This window comes from Rosa rugosa, chromosome 4, assembly GCF_958449725.1.
Source record: "Rosa rugosa chromosome 4, drRosRugo1.1, whole genome shotgun sequence".
Lineage (NCBI taxonomy): Eukaryota > Viridiplantae > Streptophyta > Magnoliopsida > Rosales > Rosaceae > Rosa > Rosa rugosa.
This window is the reverse complement of record NC_084823.1, coordinates 40436459-40458077: the sequence shown is the minus strand read 5'-3', so window position 1 is coordinate 40458077 and position 21619 is coordinate 40436459. Positions and strand designations below refer to the sequence as shown.

General features: G+C 37.6%; 4 protein-coding genes across 6 annotated transcripts; 2 read left to right on the top strand and 2 right to left on the bottom strand.

Annotated features, from left to right (window-relative positions):
• The first annotated feature begins 2490 nt into the window (after positions 1-2490).
• On the top strand, positions 2491-6514 carry LOC133742090 (VAN3-binding protein). Its single transcript, XM_062169778.1, has 7 exons — positions 2491-3201; positions 3648-4053; positions 4449-4830; positions 5160-5336; positions 5559-5605; positions 5758-5815; positions 5919-6514. The coding sequence occupies exons 2-7, from the start codon at positions 3775-3777 to the stop codon at positions 6155-6157; spliced, it is 1182 nt and encodes a 393-aa protein (XP_062025762.1). The 5' UTR covers positions 2491-3201; positions 3648-3774; the 3' UTR covers positions 6158-6514.
• Positions 6515-7284: 770 nt separating this feature from the next.
• On the bottom strand, positions 7285-10345 carry LOC133742091 (formyltetrahydrofolate deformylase 1, mitochondrial). 2 transcript variants are annotated; one of them, XM_062169779.1, is made up of 8 exons: positions 10032-10345; positions 9828-9940; positions 9474-9624; positions 9276-9349; positions 9024-9183; positions 8706-8804; positions 8503-8592; positions 7285-7518 (listed from the first exon to the last, which is right to left on the bottom strand). In XM_062169779.1, exons 1-8 carry the CDS (start codon positions 10182-10184, stop codon positions 7372-7374), a joined length of 987 nt encoding a protein of 328 aa, XP_062025763.1. In that variant the 5' UTR covers positions 10185-10345; the 3' UTR covers positions 7285-7371. The 2 variants fall into 2 exon arrangements, with proteins under 2 accessions (XP_062025763.1, XP_062025764.1); XM_062169780.1 differs by having other exon boundaries at positions 8506-8592; positions 10032-10343.
• Positions 10346-13723: 3378 nt separating this feature from the next.
• Positions 13724-14519, top strand: LOC133745330 (uncharacterized). Of its 2 annotated transcripts, none has more exons than XM_062173387.1 (3): positions 13724-13898; positions 13987-14139; positions 14263-14519. In XM_062173387.1, exons 1-2 carry the CDS (start codon positions 13893-13895, stop codon positions 14137-14139), a joined length of 159 nt encoding a protein of 52 aa, XP_062029371.1. In that variant the 5' UTR covers positions 13724-13892; the 3' UTR covers positions 14263-14519. The 2 variants fall into 2 exon arrangements, with proteins under 2 accessions (XP_062029371.1, XP_062029370.1); XM_062173386.1 differs by having other exon boundaries at positions 13725-13898; positions 13987-14135.
• Positions 14520-15680: 1161 nt separating this feature from the next.
• LOC133744159 (phosphatidylserine decarboxylase proenzyme 1, mitochondrial) lies at positions 15681-20092 on the bottom strand. Its single transcript, XM_062172304.1, has 12 exons — positions 19819-20092; positions 19537-19631; positions 19084-19137; positions 18893-18958; positions 18684-18744; positions 18412-18521; positions 18057-18310; positions 17836-17942; positions 17508-17575; positions 16877-16954; positions 16256-16378; positions 15681-16013 (listed from the first exon to the last, which is right to left on the bottom strand). The coding sequence occupies exons 1-12, from the start codon at positions 19976-19978 to the stop codon at positions 15852-15854; spliced, it is 1338 nt and encodes a 445-aa protein (XP_062028288.1). The 5' UTR covers positions 19979-20092; the 3' UTR covers positions 15681-15851.
• Positions 20093-21619: the final 1527 nt, after the last annotated feature.

Sequence of the window (21619 nt, the reverse complement as noted above, 5' to 3'; positions counted from 1 at the left end):
ATACGCATCGTTTTACTGTTGGGGTATGCACCTAATTAAAAAGCTAAGACTGTATGCATGTCTTGTGATAGATCTGAATTTAAATTTTTAGCTGTAAGATTTTGAAAAAGACGTCTTAATTTACAATATTCATGTACTTGATTCTTATCATTTTACTGTTAGGATACACATCCGGTTAAAAGGCTAGCCGACTGTTTGGATGCCTCTATCTTGATAGGTCCGAATTTAACAAACATCATCATAAAATTGAGGCCACTATCATCTACTTTTTTGATGCGAAGTGCTGTGCTTTTATGAGAGGATTTAAACTAGATAGTTACTTTTAATCCTTTTTCACGTCTTTTCCTAGTTCGTGGATTGTTGATTTGGATCAATCTCTTCTGTTAGCATGTAAAGTTAGAGCTTATAATTATTAGAGGAATGTCAATGGGGATAATGGAAGGTGGAAGATGACAGGAGAACCACATATTCCTTTTCAGACTTCTTTTTCACCATACTAGTATTGGCTTTACTTTTATGTCATAATGGCCTTGGCTATTGGCTAATCAAATGAGTTAGTGACTATTTTTTTTAGATTCATAATGAGATAAGATGTCTCATTTGTGTTATAGCGTATAATATAAAGGGACGAATTTTACACTTTTGCTTCCTTTATTTGTATAGTTATCTTTGTTTTTATGCGTGTCTTATTTTTATCTAAACAGCTTTCAAGTATTTCACTAAATACTTTGCCTTATTATTTTAAAGAGAATCCAAAGAGTATATAATTAAGTTGAAGAGACTCAACAAAAATTTGGCCGGGTAGAGTTGTGCTTAGCAATGTCACTTCATGAGCTCTTGAAGAATAATATTGCAGCATCCAAAGGATGTCGGTTGAATAAAATTTCTGCAAGAATACGTTCGTATTGTGCTGAAGATTTCCAATGCATTCTCCAAATAACTTTTAAGGTCATTTTCAATTTCAACTTTCCAAATCCATCAGGCATCGATGAAAAAGGGTTTTGAGTGGAGGAACAGACAAGATTCGTTTGCTGATATTTGACGTGTACCTTCCCACAAAACTTCAAATTTTCGGTAGGCAAGAACCTAAGAAGGTGATCATACTCGGAAGCTTGCTAGCTGTGTGACAAGGAAATAAAGGGGCACCATACTAGTGCTACCAAAACCACAAGCTGTCAAAGTGGGACAATGGCCAATAAATAGGTAGACATAATTGTGTATGGTAGCACATGAAAATTGTCCTCGGATATATAATTTTGGTACCACTATATATATGAACAGCAGCCTAGCTTGACCAAACGAAGCTTCATTGCCTGGTAAAGAAAACATTATACATGCTATTATTGTGGATATCACGAACACCATGTATGTGACACCATACCAACTTCATTAAATTCTCGATCTGAGATTGAGGATGTGATCGATCTGGCATCCGTTAGTCTCTGTCTTCCTTACGATAATGTTTGAATCTAGCATCTATTTACGTACTTCTTCATTCTATTGAGGTACAATGGTACGAACATGAGTTATACTTCGTAGAGATATCAAGTACACTAGTTCATCGAAACAAGAAAAAAGAAAAAGAAGAATTAATGGTAATATAACGATGTTTCATTTATTCGATTTTGGATCCAGACAATACCTCATCATAAATATACGTACATGAAGACATCATTTTATGAACAAATTTGATGAATTTTGTGTTAAATATATAGCGACAAAACTGACTCATTACCTATTATTGCATTAGGTGTTGAGTTTTAACTCAATAAACCTCGATTCAATTGAGAATGAGCCAAGCATCCCAATTTTCGATATGAGATATGGTTTGTTGCTTGGTTGGTCAAGTCTCTAATGTGGGACTTATGTGGAAATTGGTTTGTTAATCTGCAGTATAGACCTAAGTTAGGTTGCACGTAAGGCGGTGTGTTGGAGAAGAAAGATTTCACACACAACTTATAAATAAGTGGCTCATTCTCATTTGTATCGAGTTTTTTTTAGTTAAAACCCAAAACTTGATATGTGCTTAAGTTGAAACAATATCGGTGCAATAGTAGGTCATAAATCATGCTTGTTGCCGTTTATTATCTTAATATTCAGTCTATGAATCCAATTTACCTTCCACGACGATAGCTCAAATGCTCTACCCTCTCTTGCTTCCCTTGAAAGTTGATTAGCAGTACAATACTTTGTCGCTGATGTAGTTGCTAGGTTCTCCCTCTCATTGGATTTGGGTCTATTAGTCTTGAATTCTCTTTTTTCTTGCTATGAGCAAATATTGTTTTATAATATGATAGGAATAGCTAGACCTCGTAACATCTTTGATGTAATTTGTTTCTTTCGTCAAAATGGTGAGTTTGTTTTTAACAAATGAGGTAGATATGGTTTCATCCGAGTATCTAAACTAGGGAGAACTAGGTATTTTCCTTGCACAAAAGTGCTATAATTCTGTAATATAGAAATGAGTTAGCGTTATTTTTGGTTATTTCCAAAAATAAATCGATCTCGGTCATCCACTCCAACAAATGCCGGAATACCTAAATCGAAAAATTCTTAGATGCAACCTGTTGTATACGATATTGGCAGCTAACACCGTGGAAGGCACTGGACTCGTACAGGGCTCATAGCCTCATGGGGATAAGGGCTTAGGAAGAAGGAAACATAAGAAACATAAGCCCTATCCCTAAACCTAAAAAATTCCTCGTCCCCACCTTCCGGTCAACGTTCATGCATGGCTATTGGCCATAGGTGATCTTATAAATCTTATATGATCTACCGAAAGCTGAAGCCTGAAACCCACAAAAAACAAGAAACGATTCCATTTCCATAAACCTTCGTTGTATGCACTTTTGCATTCCTTTGTAATTTCATATCCATCTTCTTTGGCATTCACAGGAGGCCTTGGCTCTCGTTTGCATGTGTGTTAAGAAACCATTCCCGGCTATCCTGGATTGTGTTCTGTCCCCCCTGTTCCTTAAATTGGAGATTCCTAGTTTTCGAGTTTCGTGAATTCCATATCTTATTTCCTTTGTTTTCTGCAAGTCCGACCTGATTCATAGGAGTTCAAAGCACTAGGTTTCTGAATATGTTCGTGTGACATATTCTCTCTCTCTGCCTTGGAGACTGTGCCCCTTTCTAACATATATATAAGAGGACCTTTAGCTGCAAGTGAAGGAGAAATGGTGCTTTCAAGATTGGAAGGTTAGTAAACCGATCTCTCTAATCCTCACCTGGGTTTTTTCATTGTTTCTATGGATAATGCCTATGATTTTAAGCCAAAATTTTCTGATCCAATTGGGTTTTGCTTGTAGTAATTGATTGTTGTAACAGTGTGTTTGGATTATGAGAAATCAATGTCTAGCTTTATAATATTTGATTATTCATTTCGGCAAATCTTTGTAGAAAAAGCAGAAAACTTGAAGTCTTTTTTCGTTTGCTTAAAGAAGCAAGAGAGTAGTTCCTAATCCTACCCAAAAGTAACCCTCATTTTTTGGTTATCTGAACTGGATTTTAGTGTCTCTTAGGCCAGTTTCAATTCACTTTTGGTTGAACCACCAAACTAATTTGGTAATGATTTTTTTTCTAGCATGATTGACTCGAGTAGTCTACAGGGAATTTCTAACCTTTACCTTCAATTGATGTCACAGAAAAAAGGAAAAGCCGTTAATTGTGGAAGTTTTGATTAGGAAGAAAAGGCATTTAACTGACCTCCACCACCAATCACCACAAAGAAGAAAAGCTTTTTGTTTAACTGGAGACATTTCAAATTGAGAAATGGAAGACAGTTATCATAGTTTAGCCTCGAAGATTAGTAATACAGGTGGTTCTTTGCATGGGCCAGAGATGTTACAGGAAGCAGATGACATGAAAGTCGCTCCATATATGGCTGGAATTCCTCAACCACAGACACCGCAGGAGCCTATGGAATTCTTGTCAAGGTCATGGAGTATCTCTGCTTCAGAAATCTCGAAGGCTCTTGCTAAAAAACAGAAGCAATCTAACATTCCCAAGAGTCCTGACACAGTCCTAGAATCAATTCCTTTACCACAACTGGTAAGCATGTGCATGTGCAGTAGTATTTGTCTTGCATTAAACTAATTCTTGGAATTTTGGTTTTGGTAATGCCATCTTGCTTCGAATTCTGTTTGCTAATTGTATATAAACTCCTGGCACCTATATGCAATTGGTTTTGGGTCAGATGCTTTAACTTTAACACAATTTTTATGAAACAAATGAATGAATGATACCTTATAATGTCATACCTTTTAGGCCCCCAACCAACCATTATAAGGTAGCTACATATTTTTAACTTGTGCTAATTTTACACAAGTATTTCTTGATATCTTGATCCTCCCTGAGTTCCCCACTCTCCCATAACCAGCACACATAAGTCTCAGTTGGAAGTTGTTAGGTTCTTGTTCTAAGTGTCTGATGTTTTTTTCTTGCAGCGAGGCAAGGTCAGAAAATCTGGTACTAAACAGAGTCGGAGAACCGGGTCAATTGGAAAATGGTTCAACAATGAGTTCACTAATAGCACAGTGAAGAAGAAAGACAAGGAACGGATGGAAAGGGCGCGAGTGCATTCTGCGGTCTCCATTGCAGGAGTTGCTGCAGCCTTGGCTGCTATTATGGCAGCAGAAAACACCAGTGGCCCTCCCTCGAAAATGGCCATGTCTTTGGCATTGGCTACAGAATTGCTGGCATCACATTGCATTGAAATGGCAGAGTCGGAAGGAGCTGATCGCAACCGTCTGGCATCTACCGTCAGATCAGCCCTTGACATTCAGAGTCCTGGTGATCTTATGACCCTTACAGCAGCAGCTGCAACAGGTACTTGCTCAACACACACACAAACACATATAAATTACATACAAAGTTCAGCTTTTTCTTGTTTTGCTTTTTTTTTTTTTTTTGGGTCAACGAAGTTGAGCTTAAAGTCCATTGTTGGAAGGATTTTAAAATGAGCGACTTGGAATTTACAAGACAAAAGTAATAAATTTCTTTTGTACTCTCTCTTTTTCACTTTTGCTATTAACAAGTCATAGTTCTCCTATGCAGATTTTGTAAATGTTAAATTTCTTGACAACAAAGTGCTATCCAACACTCTTATTTTCATATTTTCATGTTTTGATCATTATTAATAGAAAGTTTTTCTATAGCGTTGCGAGGAGAAGCAGCACTGAAAGCAAGATTACCGAAAGAGCCGAAAAAGAATGCGGCCATTAGTCCCTATGATAGGGGAATGGCAGAAATTACTTCACCTTCGGCTTTTCATAGTCATATGGAGGAGCAGGATGGTCCCTGTGATGGAGATTTACTGCAACTTATGGGAAAAGGTAGCATGATATAACATTTTCTTGGCATAACATTTTGGAATTCCAAAAAAGCTGAAATTGGCATTGAACTTGGAAGCAGTGTAATGTTATGTACAGAAAGTCAGAATTTTGAAGGACTAGAAACTAAATTGTTCAATTGCGTAGAAGTATATACGAATCATGCCATGCATCTTTTAAACGCTGTTAACTAATTCATATGACTGTTGAAATCGATGTGCACAGGTATTCAACAATGGAAGAGTGTCTCTGTCTACATTAAAAAATCTCAGGTAACTGAACGGATAAATGTTATTGGAATCAGCCTCTTCCACTCTGTGCAGGACTGGAGGAGGCTTCCTGATGTGTTTTAGTTCAGTATTAATTATCAGAGAAAGCATCGGATAGAAAAAAAGATTCTGATTTCAGATCTTTGCCTTTTCAGGTCATGATTAAACTCAAACGTAAACACGTTGGGGGAGCCTTTGCCAAGAAGAGTAAAAGTAAGCTTGTTGACTGTTTAACTTGAAACTAAGTTTCATGTTACAATTCACAGAAAAGTTTCCTAACAAATATCTTAATGAATGTACTATCTGCTGGTACTAGGTGTTGTTTATGGAGTCTGTGATGAGAATTCTGCTTGGCCATATATGATAGAAAGGGATATTCCAGAAGAGGTTTATTTTGGCCTCAAAACTGGACAGGGTTTAATGGAATTCAAGTGCAGGAGTAAGGCCCATAAGCAGCAATGGGTTGATGGGATCAAAAATCTTCTTCGTCGAGTCAGCTCTCTTGATGAAGCCGAGCGCTCTATCGGACTTTTAAGCGTCAGCAATAGTATATGATTCTCTTGTGTATGAAGAACAGAACATATTCGTTCATGCAATATACTTCTGTTACTAGTGAGATAAAAAAAACGCGAAGAACACAGCTCTTTAGACCACATTATGTACTACATCACACAGCACTCGTATATACAAGAGGATCGTAACTGCATTAATTTTATTTCGTACAAGAATGACATCCCTGTAATACTATTCATCCACAAAGGTCAAAGGCATCAAGGAATGTGAATTTGGGGGCGAGATATGAACATTTGTACAAAAGTCTATGAGAGATTTTGTGTGTTCTCTAAGAAGTTTCTATTCTGTATTAGCTAGAAATCTTTATTCGTATTTAAAGAAAAACATCAATTTCAGCCATGACAGCCACATGAACACTTCCCCCCGTGCAGTTTTTGATGCTGCACTCAATAGGACAGAACTTGGTGAAATCACTATCACCAGAACATGTTGAAATCGAGATTACTTTTACTGCAGAGTGTGCAGGGCCAAATGGGCATGCACAAAGGCCATTAATACAGATGCTAGGCAACTCTAAACATATGGCTTTGCAGTGATTGACATCACATTTGTCTTGGCATTCAGCATCTTGGGTGCATTTGTATTGCTCATTTTGGGCTTCTGCTCCTACCATCCTTCTGAATTGGGAACCTATCACACCAAAATTTATGATTAGTAAAATAGTAGATAGAGAGAGAGAGAGAGAGTCACAAGAAGCAATGAGCAAGGAGGCAAAGAGCATAAGTGAAGCCTTCACCATTAGCTAGAGCATCAATTGACTATTGGTAGTCTTTTTTTGCTGGATTAGTTTTTATCTTTTTATTTTATTTTTATTTTTATCCATGCCTAGTACTCAAACTGATAGAACATATGGCATTTGGGAATCCAAATGATCTTTATTGTCTCAATAGGTTTTCTCCATGGCCATATTTGATAATGATTTTTTATTTTAAAGTTGAACTTTTTCCTCCACGGTAGAAATTAAAGGGGCAAATGACAAATTATTGCCTAAAACCATAATTGCACAATGTTCTTTTCCAGCTCATGTATGCTTTGAATTTTGTTCAACATGTGTACGCGGTTAAAGTATACTATCAAATATCTCTCTACAAATCTATAAACCAGGGAAGTGAAAAATGTGTATTGATCAACATTTCCAAAGAATAATAATGTACAAACAGAGTTGAAGAACCAACACATTTTATATTCTTTTTCCCTCAAAACACAACAGTCTTGTTATCCTCATAAGGTAACACCCGCAGTTCACAGTATGATTTGATAGACCTTGAAAGGCATTGTTTTTCAAGGTTCTCCGACTTCTGCACAAAACTCTGCAAGTTATCTCTGTGGGACACTCTTGCAACCTGCATATCGAATTGAGATGTATCTTAAACTCTATAAGATCTTACACTACAATATACACAACACCTTATATCAACGCCTTGGTAATAAATTCTACAAATACATCTGTATCAATGTAATCAATAAGCTACATGAATTAGTAAACAATGGCAATACCATGGTATTATAATCAAGATCCTATTTAAAAACTACAAAATATAATACCCGGATATTTAATGTGAGGGATCAAGCCATAAGGACTCTCTATTATTCTAAACCTAAGGCCAAAGGTTATTGGATGCTATGACTAAAAACCCAGAAAAACATAACTTCAGTCAATATAAATATGATTTGTTCCTGTTCCACTTTGTGTAAATTTTTTTCATTTCTTTTTCAATTCAGCTACTCAAGTCCAAACTACAGGAAACCAATTTAAAGGTTCTAAGCAGGAAGCATGTGAAATCACAAACACATGGTGTCTCCTCCAACCCAACAAACCTGAAGTCTGCACCGTTTTAGTCAAGAAATTTAGCTTCACTATCCCAAAAGCTTCAGATTTGTCTCCAGAACTCACAGAGTGAGTTTTAATTTCAGATTCACAACTAGGCTAGTGCATTCTATCTGGAACTATTGATCCAAAAGCGGTAGTCTCACTCAAAAACATTTCTTATGGTAATCCAAATATATTTTAAAGCACTCTTAACTTCTAATAATTAATGTTGTAATCATGTCCCTAAGCCTATCCCACCTCACCATGTTCTGGAGTGTGTAGCTGGTTCATTCCTTTCACTAGATGGAGATTGGTTCAGCTATTTACTAGATCTCATCACCTACTCATCTAAACTTGGCTAGAAAAAACCACAGGTTTCTATGGAAGTCAAAGTTAAAATGGGGGTGACTTCTAAATAGTAGCAAACAGAAGAATAATGGCTCACAGAATATAATCAGCCTATATTATCAGTGATATGGAATCACAGGAAAGCAGTATAAGGATGTCAAAGACTGACTACCATCTGTTCAATAATAGGCCCTGCATCAAGTTCTTGGGTCACAAAATGAGTTGTTGCACCAATAAGCTTCACCCCTGCATCAAAAGCCTGCGAACATAATCTAGCAAATTAAACATGTATAGAGAGTTAGGATGAAAGCATAGATACAGTTCAAAAGGTAACAATATATTTTAACACATGGAACAAAAAGAAGTGTCAACCTGTTTAGAAGGTCTTCCACCCTTGAATGATGGCAAAAGACCATGATGAATGTTAATTACATCTTTTCCGTAGCTATTTAAAAAATTGCCAGATAATATCTGCACAATAAAAAGAATGATTTATTTTCTTTGTTCTGTTGTTTTCTTCCTTCAATTGAACGCCAGAAGAGCAGGTACTTAAGAATTTCATAGTTTTCAAGTATGACTTCTACAACTGAAGAACAGGGAGAAGCTATTTCCTCCGGTTAGTACTGCAAACTTCTTCAGCAATACAGTTTGAAATGGTGAGATTATATATAGAATCCATAGCCTGATTACCTGCATGTACCTCGCAAGGACTAAAAAGTCGGTATCTTGAACCAACTCCAATATTTCCTCTTCTCTTTTATTCTCTTCGGTCGTGTGAAGATAATGATACGGTATACCATGTCTTTCTAGAAACCGACACACACCAGTGTTTGGACCCCTCTCGTGATTACTGAAAACACAAAAGAAGTGCAATTCACTTCATGGTCAAAGTTCTGAGAACCAAAAATATGAATTAAGACGATGAAATGTCCAAAACCTCACCTTATTACACAAGCTATATCTACTGGTAGTTTTCCATCCTGCCACTGATGTAGCAAATCAATCAGGCAATGATCCTGCATCAACAGAAAGAGGGACTCAGCATGAACAACACTGTAATCTACGAATACAAGTCTGTGATATTCGAACAAGCAATATAAGGTGTGTATACAGAAGTGTAAGAAAATTTGCAATGTACACCTGCTTTGATGCAAGGACACCAATCTTATATTTGGGATCTTGATCTGGCACTCGGACCACAGATCTATGCGCGGCGTACATTTGTGACAGCTTATTGAAATCCTCATTCATTTGTGATCTTGTCCATTTAACAGGATCAAAAATAAACTCACTGCCAAGTTGCAGACATTCAGAATTTTAGCTCCACCAATTCAACAACACGTTTCAACAAACAAACAAAAATGGGTTCTCGACAAAACACTTTCTTTCATCAAACTGACACACCCCAATGATCAAATTACTAAACTTTGAATCCTACAATCAATGCAAGCAAACCAGACAAATGAAATCTCAGTTCTTTAGCAAAAAGGGTACCTTCTGGAATAGAAGACGTGCTTGTTTTCAGGCACAAACACATTGGCAGCGAGTATGTTACCTCCTCTAGAAGCAATGGACTCCGAAAGCTTGGCCACAATCCCAACTGCATCCTATCCGTTCATTCCAACACTCCCCATTTTTCAATTCAAGAACCATAAAGAAAATGAAAATGAAAATGAAGACCCAAATGAGGGGACTTACCGGGCAATGGAAGACGTGGATTCCATAAGCGAGAGTTGGAGAAGATGAACAGTCGGGGGACTCACCCGGGAATCTCAAGGACCTGATGGACCGTTTTGCAAATCCGAAAAGTTTGGGGAGGCGTTTTGGTGAGGCTCTTTGGACGAGAGCCATATCTATTAATCTATCAATCTCTCTCTGTGTGACTGTAGAGGATGGTGGCGCCTCCACAAATTTAAGCTCTACTTATTTCCATTTTCTATGTGATAATGAAGGTGATAAACTGATAATGAAGGTGAACCATCAAATGGCGAAAGATGACAAGGAATTCCAGCATCATGGGTCTTTTAATTAAGGAAATGTTTGTAGTTGTTTGGTTTTAAGTCAAAAAAAGACTTCAACTACCATTAAGCTTTCAAAGAGTTTAGAATTTTCGTTAAGCTTTATGTTATTTTTATGTTTTTGCTAGGAAGTCGATTCAATAATAATGTAGAATGAATGTCAGCCGTGTAATGTGACACATGCGATGCATTAAATAATTTTTTTTTTTCATACATGAATTTTGACATGTTAAGTTGGGATGGATAAAATATCTCATAAGTTTCATGTTAGAAATCATAAATATATATTTTAAGAATAAATTTTTAAGGTGTAGCATTGAATTATAATGAAAACTTCTCACTTTTATAATAGGAAATGTATATGATTATAAGGCACGAAGCCGCGTGATAGGTGCAGTTGCCCAGTTAGATACAAGCAATAGAGAACTAGAGATCCTAAATATTTGTGTGAAGGATAAATTTTCAACGATGTGGCATTGAATTACAACAAAAACTTCCCACTTTTGTTAAAGGAAACTTGTATGATCATAAGGAGTAAGTCTTCAATAAGACGCCTCAGTCAGTAGTCCAATTAAACTTATAGAAAATTACATACAAGTGTCAATTTGAAACTTAAATTAGCCATAAGGCCACCAATGTTTTATTGTATACATAAGGCCACTTGTAGCTTTAAATTATTTTCAACCTGACAATTTTACCCTTCCACTAACTCCATAATCATCCGGCCAAAATGAACAGAAATTCATTCCCTCTCTCTCTCTTTCCCCGATCTCTCTTCTTCTTCTCTTCCCGCTGCAATCACCGGAAAGAATCAATTCCGGCCACCATCTCTCATCACCGTCACCATCAATTGAACCACAACACAAACCCAACCAAAGCCCAGCCACCCCCCGCCCCGATTCCGACGACCACTGCCTCTGATCTGGTGAGATTCCAATGGATCTAAGCTTACAAAACCTCAAAACGGCGCCGCCATGCCTGAAGACGATGACGACGACGACGACGAAGAAGCTCCGATCGGAGCTACCTCACTGGAGTCCAACTCAGATCTCTCTGATTCTCTACTCATCTCCGATTCTTTCTGATTCTCTCACTGGAGACGATTCTCTACTCATCTCCGATTCACTCAGATCTCCAATTTTGACTTGAGACTCCTCACACGCCTCGGCTTCGGCAGCTCCCTTCGTCACCATCTAGCTCGGCTCCGGCAGCACCCTTCCTCTACTGCCACCATCGCCTCTTCCTCCACCTCACCTGCATCGGAAACCTAAACAAGCACTGATTCTCCAGCGACGACGACAAGGCCCGCGGCCTCTTCATCTCCAACCGGAAAGTCTCTCCGGCTTTTCGACATGGCCTACAGGTCGGACGATGACTACCACTTCAAGGTCGTCTTGATCGGCCATTCCGGCGTCGGAAAATCTGATTTGTTGTCCAGGTTCATGCGCAGTGAGTTCAACCTCGAGTCTAAGTCCACCATCGGTGTCGAGTTTGCCACCCTGAGCATTCACGTCAATGATTAGATCGTCAAGGCCCAGATTTGGGACACCACCGGCCAAGAAATGTGATAAGCCTTTTAATTCCATTCGTTATTGTCATTGTATTTGGTTTAGTTATTGAGGTTGAGACCAAATCCTTCTGGTATTTTTGTTGAAATTAATTAGACGGCATGATTAGAATTTGTTTAGTTTGGTTTGATTTGATTGTGATTTATTGGAATAAATGGGCTTGGATTTGTTTGAATTCATTTGTTGTGGAATTTTGCAGGGGAGAGAAAGAGAGTTGTGCTCTTGTGTGATGGGGGGATGGTTTTGTGGTTGAATTCTGTTTTCTGATGGTGTTGTGATGTATTTTGATTGATGAATAATGAACCATTTCTTGTATGTTATTTGTTGCAGTTAGTAACTCGCTATAACTGTTATAGCGGCTTTTCAACATAGTGATAGTATCTTTCTATATCTATGTTAGTATTTTTTCAACATGATGTCAATAGCTTCTATTTTCATTTTCATTATTTCAAGTTAGCAGCTCCGTGTAATTGTTCTAGTGGCATTTCAATATAGTGATAGTAGCTTTATGTGTCTATGTTAGTATATTTTCAAGCTAATGTCAATAGATTTTTTTTTTCAAATCAGTAGCTCTCTGTAACTATTATAGTGGTTTTCCATCATAGTGATCGTAGCTTTCTGTACCTATGTTAGTAGCTCTCTAATGTTAGTGAGAGTAGCTCGTTGGTGTTGGTGACAGTAACTTTTGTTGTTGGTGAAAGTAGTTTTTGGTGTTGGTGAGAGTAGTTTTTCTGGTGCTGGTGAGAGTAGCATTTGTTGCTGATGAGAGTAGTTTTTGGTATTGGTGACAGTATCTTTTGTTGGTGGGGATAGTAGCTTTTCGTTTTGGGGAGCATAAGTTTTTTTGGTAAGGAGTAGCTTTTGTTGTTGGTGATAGTAGCTTTTGTTATCTCGCCGGAAGTTGCCGGAAATCTCACCAGAGTAACTTTTGTTGCTAGTGACAGTAGTTTTTGTTGCCAGTGATAGTAGCTTTTGTGACCTCGCCGGAGGTGGCCAGGAATCTCATCAGAGTAGCTTTTGTGGTCGCCAGAGTTCGCCGGAAGTTAGCCGGAGGTCTGCCGGAGACCCGCCGGAGTTCGCCGGAGATCGGCTGGAGAGCTCGCTTGAGAGGAGAGAGAGAATGATTGTTGATTTTGTACTCTAGTGTCATTTATGTAAATGTGTTGGTTTTTAATATTCAAAATATAACACTTTTTTTAGTCTAGTGGCCTTATGAGGGAAAAAACTAGTTGGTGACCTTATGGCTAAAAAAACAATCAAATATGCACTTATATGTAATTAACTCTTAAACTTACCACTTTCATTAAGAAAAAAAAAAAACCGTATACTACTACAATGATCATAAGGCAGAACATCCCACGTAGCAGGTGTAGCCACCCAATTAGATACGAGCAGTACTTGGTGCGGAGGGTATTAGGTTTTCCTTTACTACATATGGAGTATGTGAAGCTACTTATCTAAAAGATAGTTTTTGAGGGATGTGAGAAATAAATGAATTTAACAGTTGAAAACAAATACACAATTTTAAGTTAGTGCGTATGATTGAAATAGACTTGTCCCTTGTCCCTCAGAGTCTCATAGGCTAGCATGACTTTTGACTATATAATATAAGAAGAAAAAATTATATTTCATGGACGGACTGTGCCATGTGACCTGATCGTCCCACCTTAGACTTTCTCGATCACCGGAGTCCGGTGACGTGTAGATCTGTAATCAAGATATTGGGCTAATAACTTGGCATTGGGCTCAGACTTCGCCTTTTTGCTTAGTGGGCTTGGCTTCCCCAACTCTCTTGGGAGTAAACACATTTAATCAAAATGACCAAGTCGCGACTCGACTTCCTTCTTCTTCTTCTGATGAGCAAAATACTGATATAGTCTCAACTCCGATCCCCTTCTTCCCGTCACCGGAAAATCCCAGGCCCTTCCACCGCCGTCACAGCCATCCAGAGCTGAACCTCTACAGCTCCAACAATGCCTGTAACTCTCTCTCTTTCTCTTTCTAATTATGGATCCAGATCTACGTGTTTCTGTATAATCCTTAACAATTGGCTCCGATCCTGTGCAGCTCAGGAGATTGGTGGAGGTGGAACCGCCGAGCATACTGAGATACCTAATCGGAGCGGCGATCATGATGATCGGAGTCGTCTTACCCGTCGGTTACATGATGTTCCGTAACAAGCGTGTTCCTTCTGCCTCTTCCTACTCCAAACAGACGTAGGTGTGCCCTTTTCGAGTTTTTCATTTTCGTCCCCCAAAGTTTTCGTATTTCTGAAATTGGCCCAGTTTTCAGTTTAGGGGTTTCAATTGAATCTGATTTAGGGATTTGTGGTGGTGTTTTCAGGAACAAAGTTTTGATATAGAGATATTAAGGAGGACTCCGGATTCGATTTTTTTTTTTTTTCGTGTGGGGTGAGTGTTGAGAAGTGGAAAAGCAGGCAGGCATTGATGGAAACCTACTTTAGAAGTGTAAATTCATTGAAACTTCGATCTGTTATATGGTTTCGTGTGGAATTCTAATTAGATTTTGTACAATGATATTTGACTCTGTATTTTTACTGCTGGGTTTAGTAATGCAGCTAGATTGATGCTTATGGTATACATGCCCCTCATGACTGGAATAATTTCTTCCTGTTGTTCTTGGTTTCTCTTAAGAAATAGTCACTGATATAAAGTGGAATAGAACCATTTGGTGGGGATTTTTTTTTTTGTTTTGAGCTGGATAATAAATCAGATATAAATTTGCTTGCATATACGATACCATATCTCCAATCCACATTGTGTGCTATTATGTGATTAGTTAAGGCAGGGCTGGTTTTTGAGGTTCCTTTTGTATGCTTTTACATTCTGTAATTTGAAGTGGTTTATGATTGTGAAGAGCACATCTGGTGGGAGTTCTTTTTGAGCTGTTGGTTCAGTTGAGTATAAAAGTTGGGTGGGCGTGCTTACCCCTCTAGTTTCACCAGGAAAATAGCTTGTGGTTGGGTTTGGGTTTGTTCAGCTGGTGGCGGAATGGGTATTCTTTTTATTCCTGTACCCAGTTAGCGACGTATAACTTTCATAATACTGAGCATTTCTTTAAGTTCCTGTCATCTCCTGCATGTTCTTGCTTTTGGTCTGCATGCTAGAAGAGGTTTACGAAAACAAGTTGAGTTGCCTGGGTGGGGGAGGACAAATTCTCGCATGTGACTGGTGTAATGACCCTTTTACATCCAACTCCAGTATGTCAAATGACCAGTTATTGTGAGAGACTGAGAGGGGTGCTACACTATTGGTATGCAAGAGGTTTTCTAGGGAATGAAGATAGTGGGAGACCAAGAACTGCCACATGCGTTTTTGATGTTTTTCTATTTTATCACTTGTTTCTATTCATTTGATGCAAGATATGCTGATAAGAGTTGATGATTTAATCATTTGTGAAGTTATCAACACATTGTAAGATCTGCATTCTGCAGTTTTGAATTTGAAATGGTTCGTAAACATTGATCCAAGAGAGGGTTTTTTTTTGTTCTAAAAGTTTGAGATACACAGCATGTCCTCCTAGGCATCAAGGTGTATTGTAGTTGATCCAGGTTCACTACACTATGCATCTGCTTGGTGAAAATCATAGCTGATTTATGGAGCAACATCTTTTTACAATGGCTTATTTTGTTACATCATTATCTAACTCGAACACCAAGTTTATATAATTCACAGGAAAAGAGCAATTTAAATGGCTCTGGAAAAATATAAACCTGCAAAGGACAGTATTACACTAATATGTACTCAAATTTCTCCATTATATTGCCCTCGAACACCCGAGTTTCTTACAATATACAATTACAAGAATGGAGCTAGTTGAACGGCATTTGAAAAAGTAGAATCTGCAAAAGGAAGCATTACGGTGGCCAAGTGATTGAATAATGAACACCATATGATTAGACTACTAGTGCCTTACTGATCTTGGCACCTCCCAAGGGCTTCTCCAACACGGACTCTATCCCCACGTTGGACCAAAAACTTGAAATCTGATGAGGACTCCCCATTTTCTGGTGAAAGTGATATGGGAGCCTGGAAAACAAGCACAACCGTTGACCCCATATTGAATGCAGCTACCTGAAGTAAAAGACAATACCAGAACCCTGTATAAGCAGAAATACTAACACAGCAAAGTTGAAAACCAATGGAAGAGGAGTTCAAGGGAAGCGAATCATGGAAGCATTAAAAGAAGTAAAACAGAAGATTTTATGGCTTTATACTGGTTTTAAATCCCCCTAGCAGATTTGTTTTGTTAATATCTCGGACAAGACAACTAAAACCAAGTCAATCATACAAAGTCAGGAAGACATTTTTCTAACCTCATCGCCTTTCTTGAGCGTCCTACCAATACCATCAGGTTCATACAACCGTTCTTCTGGACGATCAGAGTGCAGTAACTTCTTTTTTGCCTGGTTCGTCCGAAGTTCAGGTTCAATGGAAAGCTGCACATCCAAATTCAGACAAAGTCAATAACATAGCAAGACTATCAGAGTAAGTGGTACTGCAATTACAGCCAAGTCAATCTCCGGTTGTGGTTGGCACTCATGAATTAACGACATTTGATTTTTATTTTTCCTTTTCAGGCTCAACTGCTTGAGTGGGTTGGTATACTCAGTTGTGCAGTCTTCATCTAAACTATAGGTCTATACCCCATCTTGGTTACCTTATTAACTGACATGCCCATTAAATTTTTTCTTGAAAGAAAACCCTATGCATCAACTGGTCCTTCCATACCAGTATTTGATTGTGTCCTAAAATCTAGCCTCATATTGTCAACCTTTTGAGCTTAACTGTCCAACTTATTTTGAGTTGGTAAATATCAACCCAGAAGTATCAGTAGAGGAAATATTTTTGTGCAAGTGGTGTCTACGTTTACTGTCAGTGTTTGAGCATGCATGCCCTGAAAAATCAACTCATGATCTGCAAAGAGCTAACTCTACCTCAATTGATCCAATATTTGTTGCACCAACAGCAGCAAGTGCCATAAATCCTTCTTGCCATAGACCTTCCAGAACAACCTGATGACATGAAAAAATAACAAAGAAAAGAGTGTAGTCAAAGAAAGATCAGGGAAGGATGCACACTGACCTATATCTAATTCTAGCCTGAAAAAGATAGGAAATGTAAAAGGCCAGAGCAGAGCAAATTCACATATTCAAACTATCTGACAATGGGAGAACTGTGGAACACTACAATGCACTAAGGGTTCAGCAAAATGCCATATATTGCAACTGGCAAGGAACTTATGTTTTCATTGGTAGAATGTGACACCTAGTCGAATTCCTTTTATATGCATTCAATGTGGCATCCACTTTTAGCTAACCTCATACAGGCCGTCATTATGTTCTTTATATCCATCGCCTGCATTTCACTTGGCTGGTCTTTGCATATTTTCACATTAGATTAGTTCTTGAATTTGTGATTATACCATAAATGATTTTTTCTTCTTCAAGAATTTAGTTGCTCCATCTAGTAATGCATCTCACGTACCAATAATGAAATCGATAATACAACAAATAAACATAGAATTTAATAAGACTACTCTCAAAGGGCCAATAAGAAACAACTTACCCGTTCATTCTCAACATAAAGATTTCTGATTGTTCTTGTAGCACGTTCATTTACAGGATATAGACGACCTTCAAAGTAGATAACATAACATAAATATAAAAACGACGAAACCAACTATATATTATTAGAGTCAAAGCTGATTGTCACTACAACATATGCAAATAAACTGAATGGCCAATAGTATATAGCAAAGAAAGATTTAGATAAAGAGCATATTCATTAAAATCAGGGAGCCAAATTCATTCATAATCTGAATTATTAATACGATGTTAAGTAAGGAACCATCCCCGATGTGTTGAGCATAAAGGTTCCTCAGCATTGAGCTTACCAGAAAAATGCCGGCGGACAAGAATATTCCAATCAGCAGGTGCATGTATACGATGATAATCTCCAGGCTTCAAGTAAATTACACAGTAAAAAAGGCCTTTCGTAGGACTGCAATAAAAATTTATGTATTTGTTAGCATCATATTCACGTTGATACATGACCAATATGACCAACAGTGATGTGTCAACTAAATGGAGCTATTAGCGTGCATAATCTCATTACCGTGCTGAGTAAGGGTTCCAAACTTTAGGAGATGCGAATGATATACTCCACCATGACTTCCTACTCTTCTCCCCAGAAGCATTTTCTGCTTCACTACTCTCATCATGCATATCTCCTTTAGCTATAGTAGGAAGAAATGAGGTTGCCCCAAGAAGAGAAAAGACTGAATAAGAAAACCCTTTGACTTGCTCAATCATAGCACCTGCTCCTTTAATCTCCCCAAATCTTAGTACAGTACCATCGACAGGACTAACCTATTACCCATAAACAAAGTCATGTAATGCTGAAAAGTGAAAATACTTCATACGGAAAAATTTGGACAGATAGAAAGTCCAAAAAGCTTGTTACCAGTTACCAGACATTGGGGATCGGGGTCAATAGGCCTGGAACCTTCTTTCAAGGTGCGTACAAAGAAATCTCGTAATGATGCATATTCATCCAGAGGCAGAGCTGCTTCTTCTAAGTCTTAAATGCAAACAAATCATTTTAATATATGTCATTATCTTTAACTTTTCATGCAAAAATTGCCAGCACTTGTATATGTAACTATTAAATGAAATTCTATAGAGGCAAAAGTCTTATCCAATTAATGATGCATCAATAATAAAACAGGTAAAACAATCATACTTGAATGGAATGCTCGAGCCCAGGCTCCATAAACATGTGAACGCAACAAGACTGGAATTTCCTGGAAATGTTGCAGTGGGTATATCATGATATCATAAAAAGAATTAAAACAATACAACACAAATTCTTTCTCTACATAGGGAATTGAAATAAACAAAACATGTAGCTCGAAAATAGGAAACCTAGATCAAGAAACAGGAAGATCTTACCACACTTGTCAACACTCCCCAACATCTTGAAATGGAGCGCAGAGGCAGTAACCTTAAGAATGTAGACTAATGTAACAAAAAGGTCAAGTCAGAGATAGAAATGAAGGAACCATATTTGCAACAAAAACATAGCAGCTATAAGTGAAATCAAGAAAATTGCAAAAAAATCAGGGAAGGTATCGATATATTACTTTTACATCAGGCTGGAACTCAAATTCAGTTCCCTTCTCATGTGCCTCCACAACCTATCAATCAAGTGGCAAAAATTATTTAAGAAATGAACAATCACCACAAATCCTAGACACCTTCCCACTGATGATCAGTAACATTCGTACGCGTAAAAATTGTGATACATTTCCTACATACACTTTCTTTTCAAGAAACAGAAATCACATAAAATAGAAATTGTTATCCAAAACAGGTACAACATTGCATGTAATCTCTAAAATCCCCAAAAGGAATAGACACTGCATACAATAACTATGACTATGTAAATACACATTCTTCTTTTCAAAAAAAAAAATACACATTCAAATTGTGAAGCATTGGTTCAATAATCTGTTCCTTTTACTCAAGACACATCTCAAGCTCATTTATTCTGAAATGTACTGTTAATAAACCAAATGTGATTCATCCAGATATACCTTCATGTCCTCATACATCCGACGAGCATGTAGAGCACCCAGCATCAGTAGTGTAGCCACCGTTGCGCCGGGCAACAGAAACCAATCACCATTTCCTGCATACACAGCTCACAATTAGTCAACAAACACCCCAATTTTTTTTTTTTTTTTCAAATTCCCTTCATCTAAACCACACTCATAAGTTTCTTTAGCTACACTGAGTCCTATATTTTATCTGAAAATCAGGGTATTGCTTCAAACTAAATCAAAAGGCTGATTCATTTGGAAGTGAATTTCACTGACCTTTGGAACTTCCACTTCCGCCATTGAGAGAAGCGCGGACCTGAGTGGTCTTTTGGAGTTTCTTCAGAAGAGAAGTGAAGCAGCGACGCTGGTTGTGGAGGTGATTGAGGTGTGTGGAGTGAGGGAATATGGGGACTCCATGTACAACCCTAAGTTTCATACTGTAAAAAGATTCAGTTGAGAGCTTACTGCCTCACTGCTCGGTTTTGGTGAATACGATTTGTGATTTTATAGTTTACGACCGCCACCGGCGACTATTATTTTGGGCCTTTCAAAGAGAAAGGGCACTTTCCCTATCGTTTGGGCCTTTTCTTCTAAATCCAAAAATTGTCTATAATCTAGATTTGAAGTTTACACCGGAGAGAATAGTCATCGATGAGTTAATATCGCATATTTATCTGATTATTTGAAGAAGCAAAAAAAAAAAAAAAAAAAACATCTAAACACCATGGTTTACGGAATAAATATATCTCCTTGTCTAAATCTTATGTCCATGAAGATTTTACATTTTTTTTGTTAGTATACGTGCATGTGAGTATTTCAATTGCATGCCTTAGCGAGTTATGCGAATTGTCCTACTATGAGGATATGTTCGATCAACCGAATTCTTGCTTTCCCTAAAGCAGTCTCTAATATGTTGATTCATAACTCTAAAGGTTGACATGACAATGTTTCTATTGTTGGTAATTATCTTTAGAGTATGAATTTACTTTTGAGTCCTGCTAGTGTTTACGTTGTTAATTCAAATATGCATTATATTGTATTAGGAAGTGTAGTACTCCTCCTAGTTTGTTTTACCTTAGGTCTAGGGTCAAGCCAATTTTGACTCGTGTATGTTTTCACTTTTATTCGAAATACCCTCTTAAGCAATTTCTATCGCTGATATTTCAATGAACTTTTTCCCTTTAAAAAAAAAAAAACACAGAGAGAGAATAAATGAGGAACTATGAATAAAAGTATGTGGTTCATTCTCATTAGACCCCTTCATAGGGGTTAAAATTTACAAAGATTTTATCATGGGGTGGGGTATGAACTTTATTGAACCAGACAATATAGTACCTGAACTTCAAAAACGATCAATCAGGTACCTGAACTAAAAAAATTGTATTAGTTAAGTACTTCCATTAATTTCCGTCGAGTCTCTATTAAAACCAAGCATGTGTCACACATGTGCCCCTACATATAAGGACAAAAAAGACATTTCTTACATAAGAAAATAAACATAGTTTAATTAAGGGGAAATGATCATTTACCCAAATTTGGGGTTAATTAACCCCACTTACCCAACACTCTAAGAGATTGACTACTTAAACAACAAGTTACACTTTTTAACCCCACTTACCCAACTCTTTCTCTATGGGCTTGTTTTCTTCAAATTTTTGGACCATTTTGCCCTTTTGTAACTGTTAAAACTGAAAATTGAAACAGAATGAGATTTAGAGAGAGAAGCTCTGCCATTTTAGAGAGAGAGAGAGGAGCTATGCAATTTCTGGAGAGAGAGGAGCTTTGCGATTTCTAGAGAGAGAAGTTATGCGATTTCTAGATAGAGGAGTTGTGCTGTGATTATCACCATGGACCGAGATCTAGCTCTTGTTTATGTTCCTCCTTCATCGCGGTTTGATTCTTTTCTTCATCGATCTCTAATTGTTTGATTTTAGCTCGGTTTAATCTGTTTGATTTGAATTTCTAGGTCTTTTTGTGTATATTGTGTTAGTTTTGAATTGCTGTGTTAATTTCGAATTGATTTTGGTGAATCTGAGCTTCGTGTTAAGTTTGAACTAGTTGTGAAGTGTTTTTGTAA

Excerpts from the sequence above, each read along its gene's own strand:
- LOC133742090 (XM_062169778.1), top strand. The coding sequence starts at position 3,775 with ATGGAAGACAGTTATCATAGTTTAGCCTCGAAGATTAGTAATACAGGT. Across the intron at positions 4,831-5,159 it reads TACAGCAGCAGCTGCAACAG|CGTTGCGAGGAGAAGCAGCA; the intron begins GTACTTGCTCAA and ends GTTTTTCTATAG. Across the intron at positions 5,606-5,757 it reads TCTACATTAAAAAATCTCAG|GTCATGATTAAACTCAAACG; the intron begins GTAACTGAACGG and ends TTGCCTTTTCAG.
- LOC133742091 (XM_062169779.1), bottom strand. The coding sequence starts at position 10,184 with ATGGCTCTCGTCCAAAGAGCCTCACCAAAACGCCTCCCCAAACTTTTC. Across the intron at positions 9,350-9,473 it reads GTGTCCTTGCATCAAAGCAG|GATCATTGCCTGATTGATTT; the intron begins GTGTACATTGCA and ends CTGTTGATGCAG. Across the intron at positions 8,805-9,023 it reads TCCTTGCGAGGTACATGCAG|ATATTATCTGGCAATTTTTT; the intron begins GTAATCAGGCTA and ends TTTATTGTGCAG.
- LOC133744159 (XM_062172304.1), bottom strand. The coding sequence starts at position 19,978 with ATGAAACTTAGGGTTGTACATGGAGTCCCCATATTCCCTCACTCCACA. Across the intron at positions 19,632-19,818 it reads CGGAAGTGGAAGTTCCAAAG|GAAATGGTGATTGGTTTCTG; the intron begins GTCAGTGAAATT and ends CTGTGTATGCAG. Across the intron at positions 17,576-17,835 it reads TGTCCGCCGGCATTTTTCTG|GTCGTCTATATCCTGTAAAT; the intron begins GTAAGCTCAATG and ends TCTACTTTGAAG.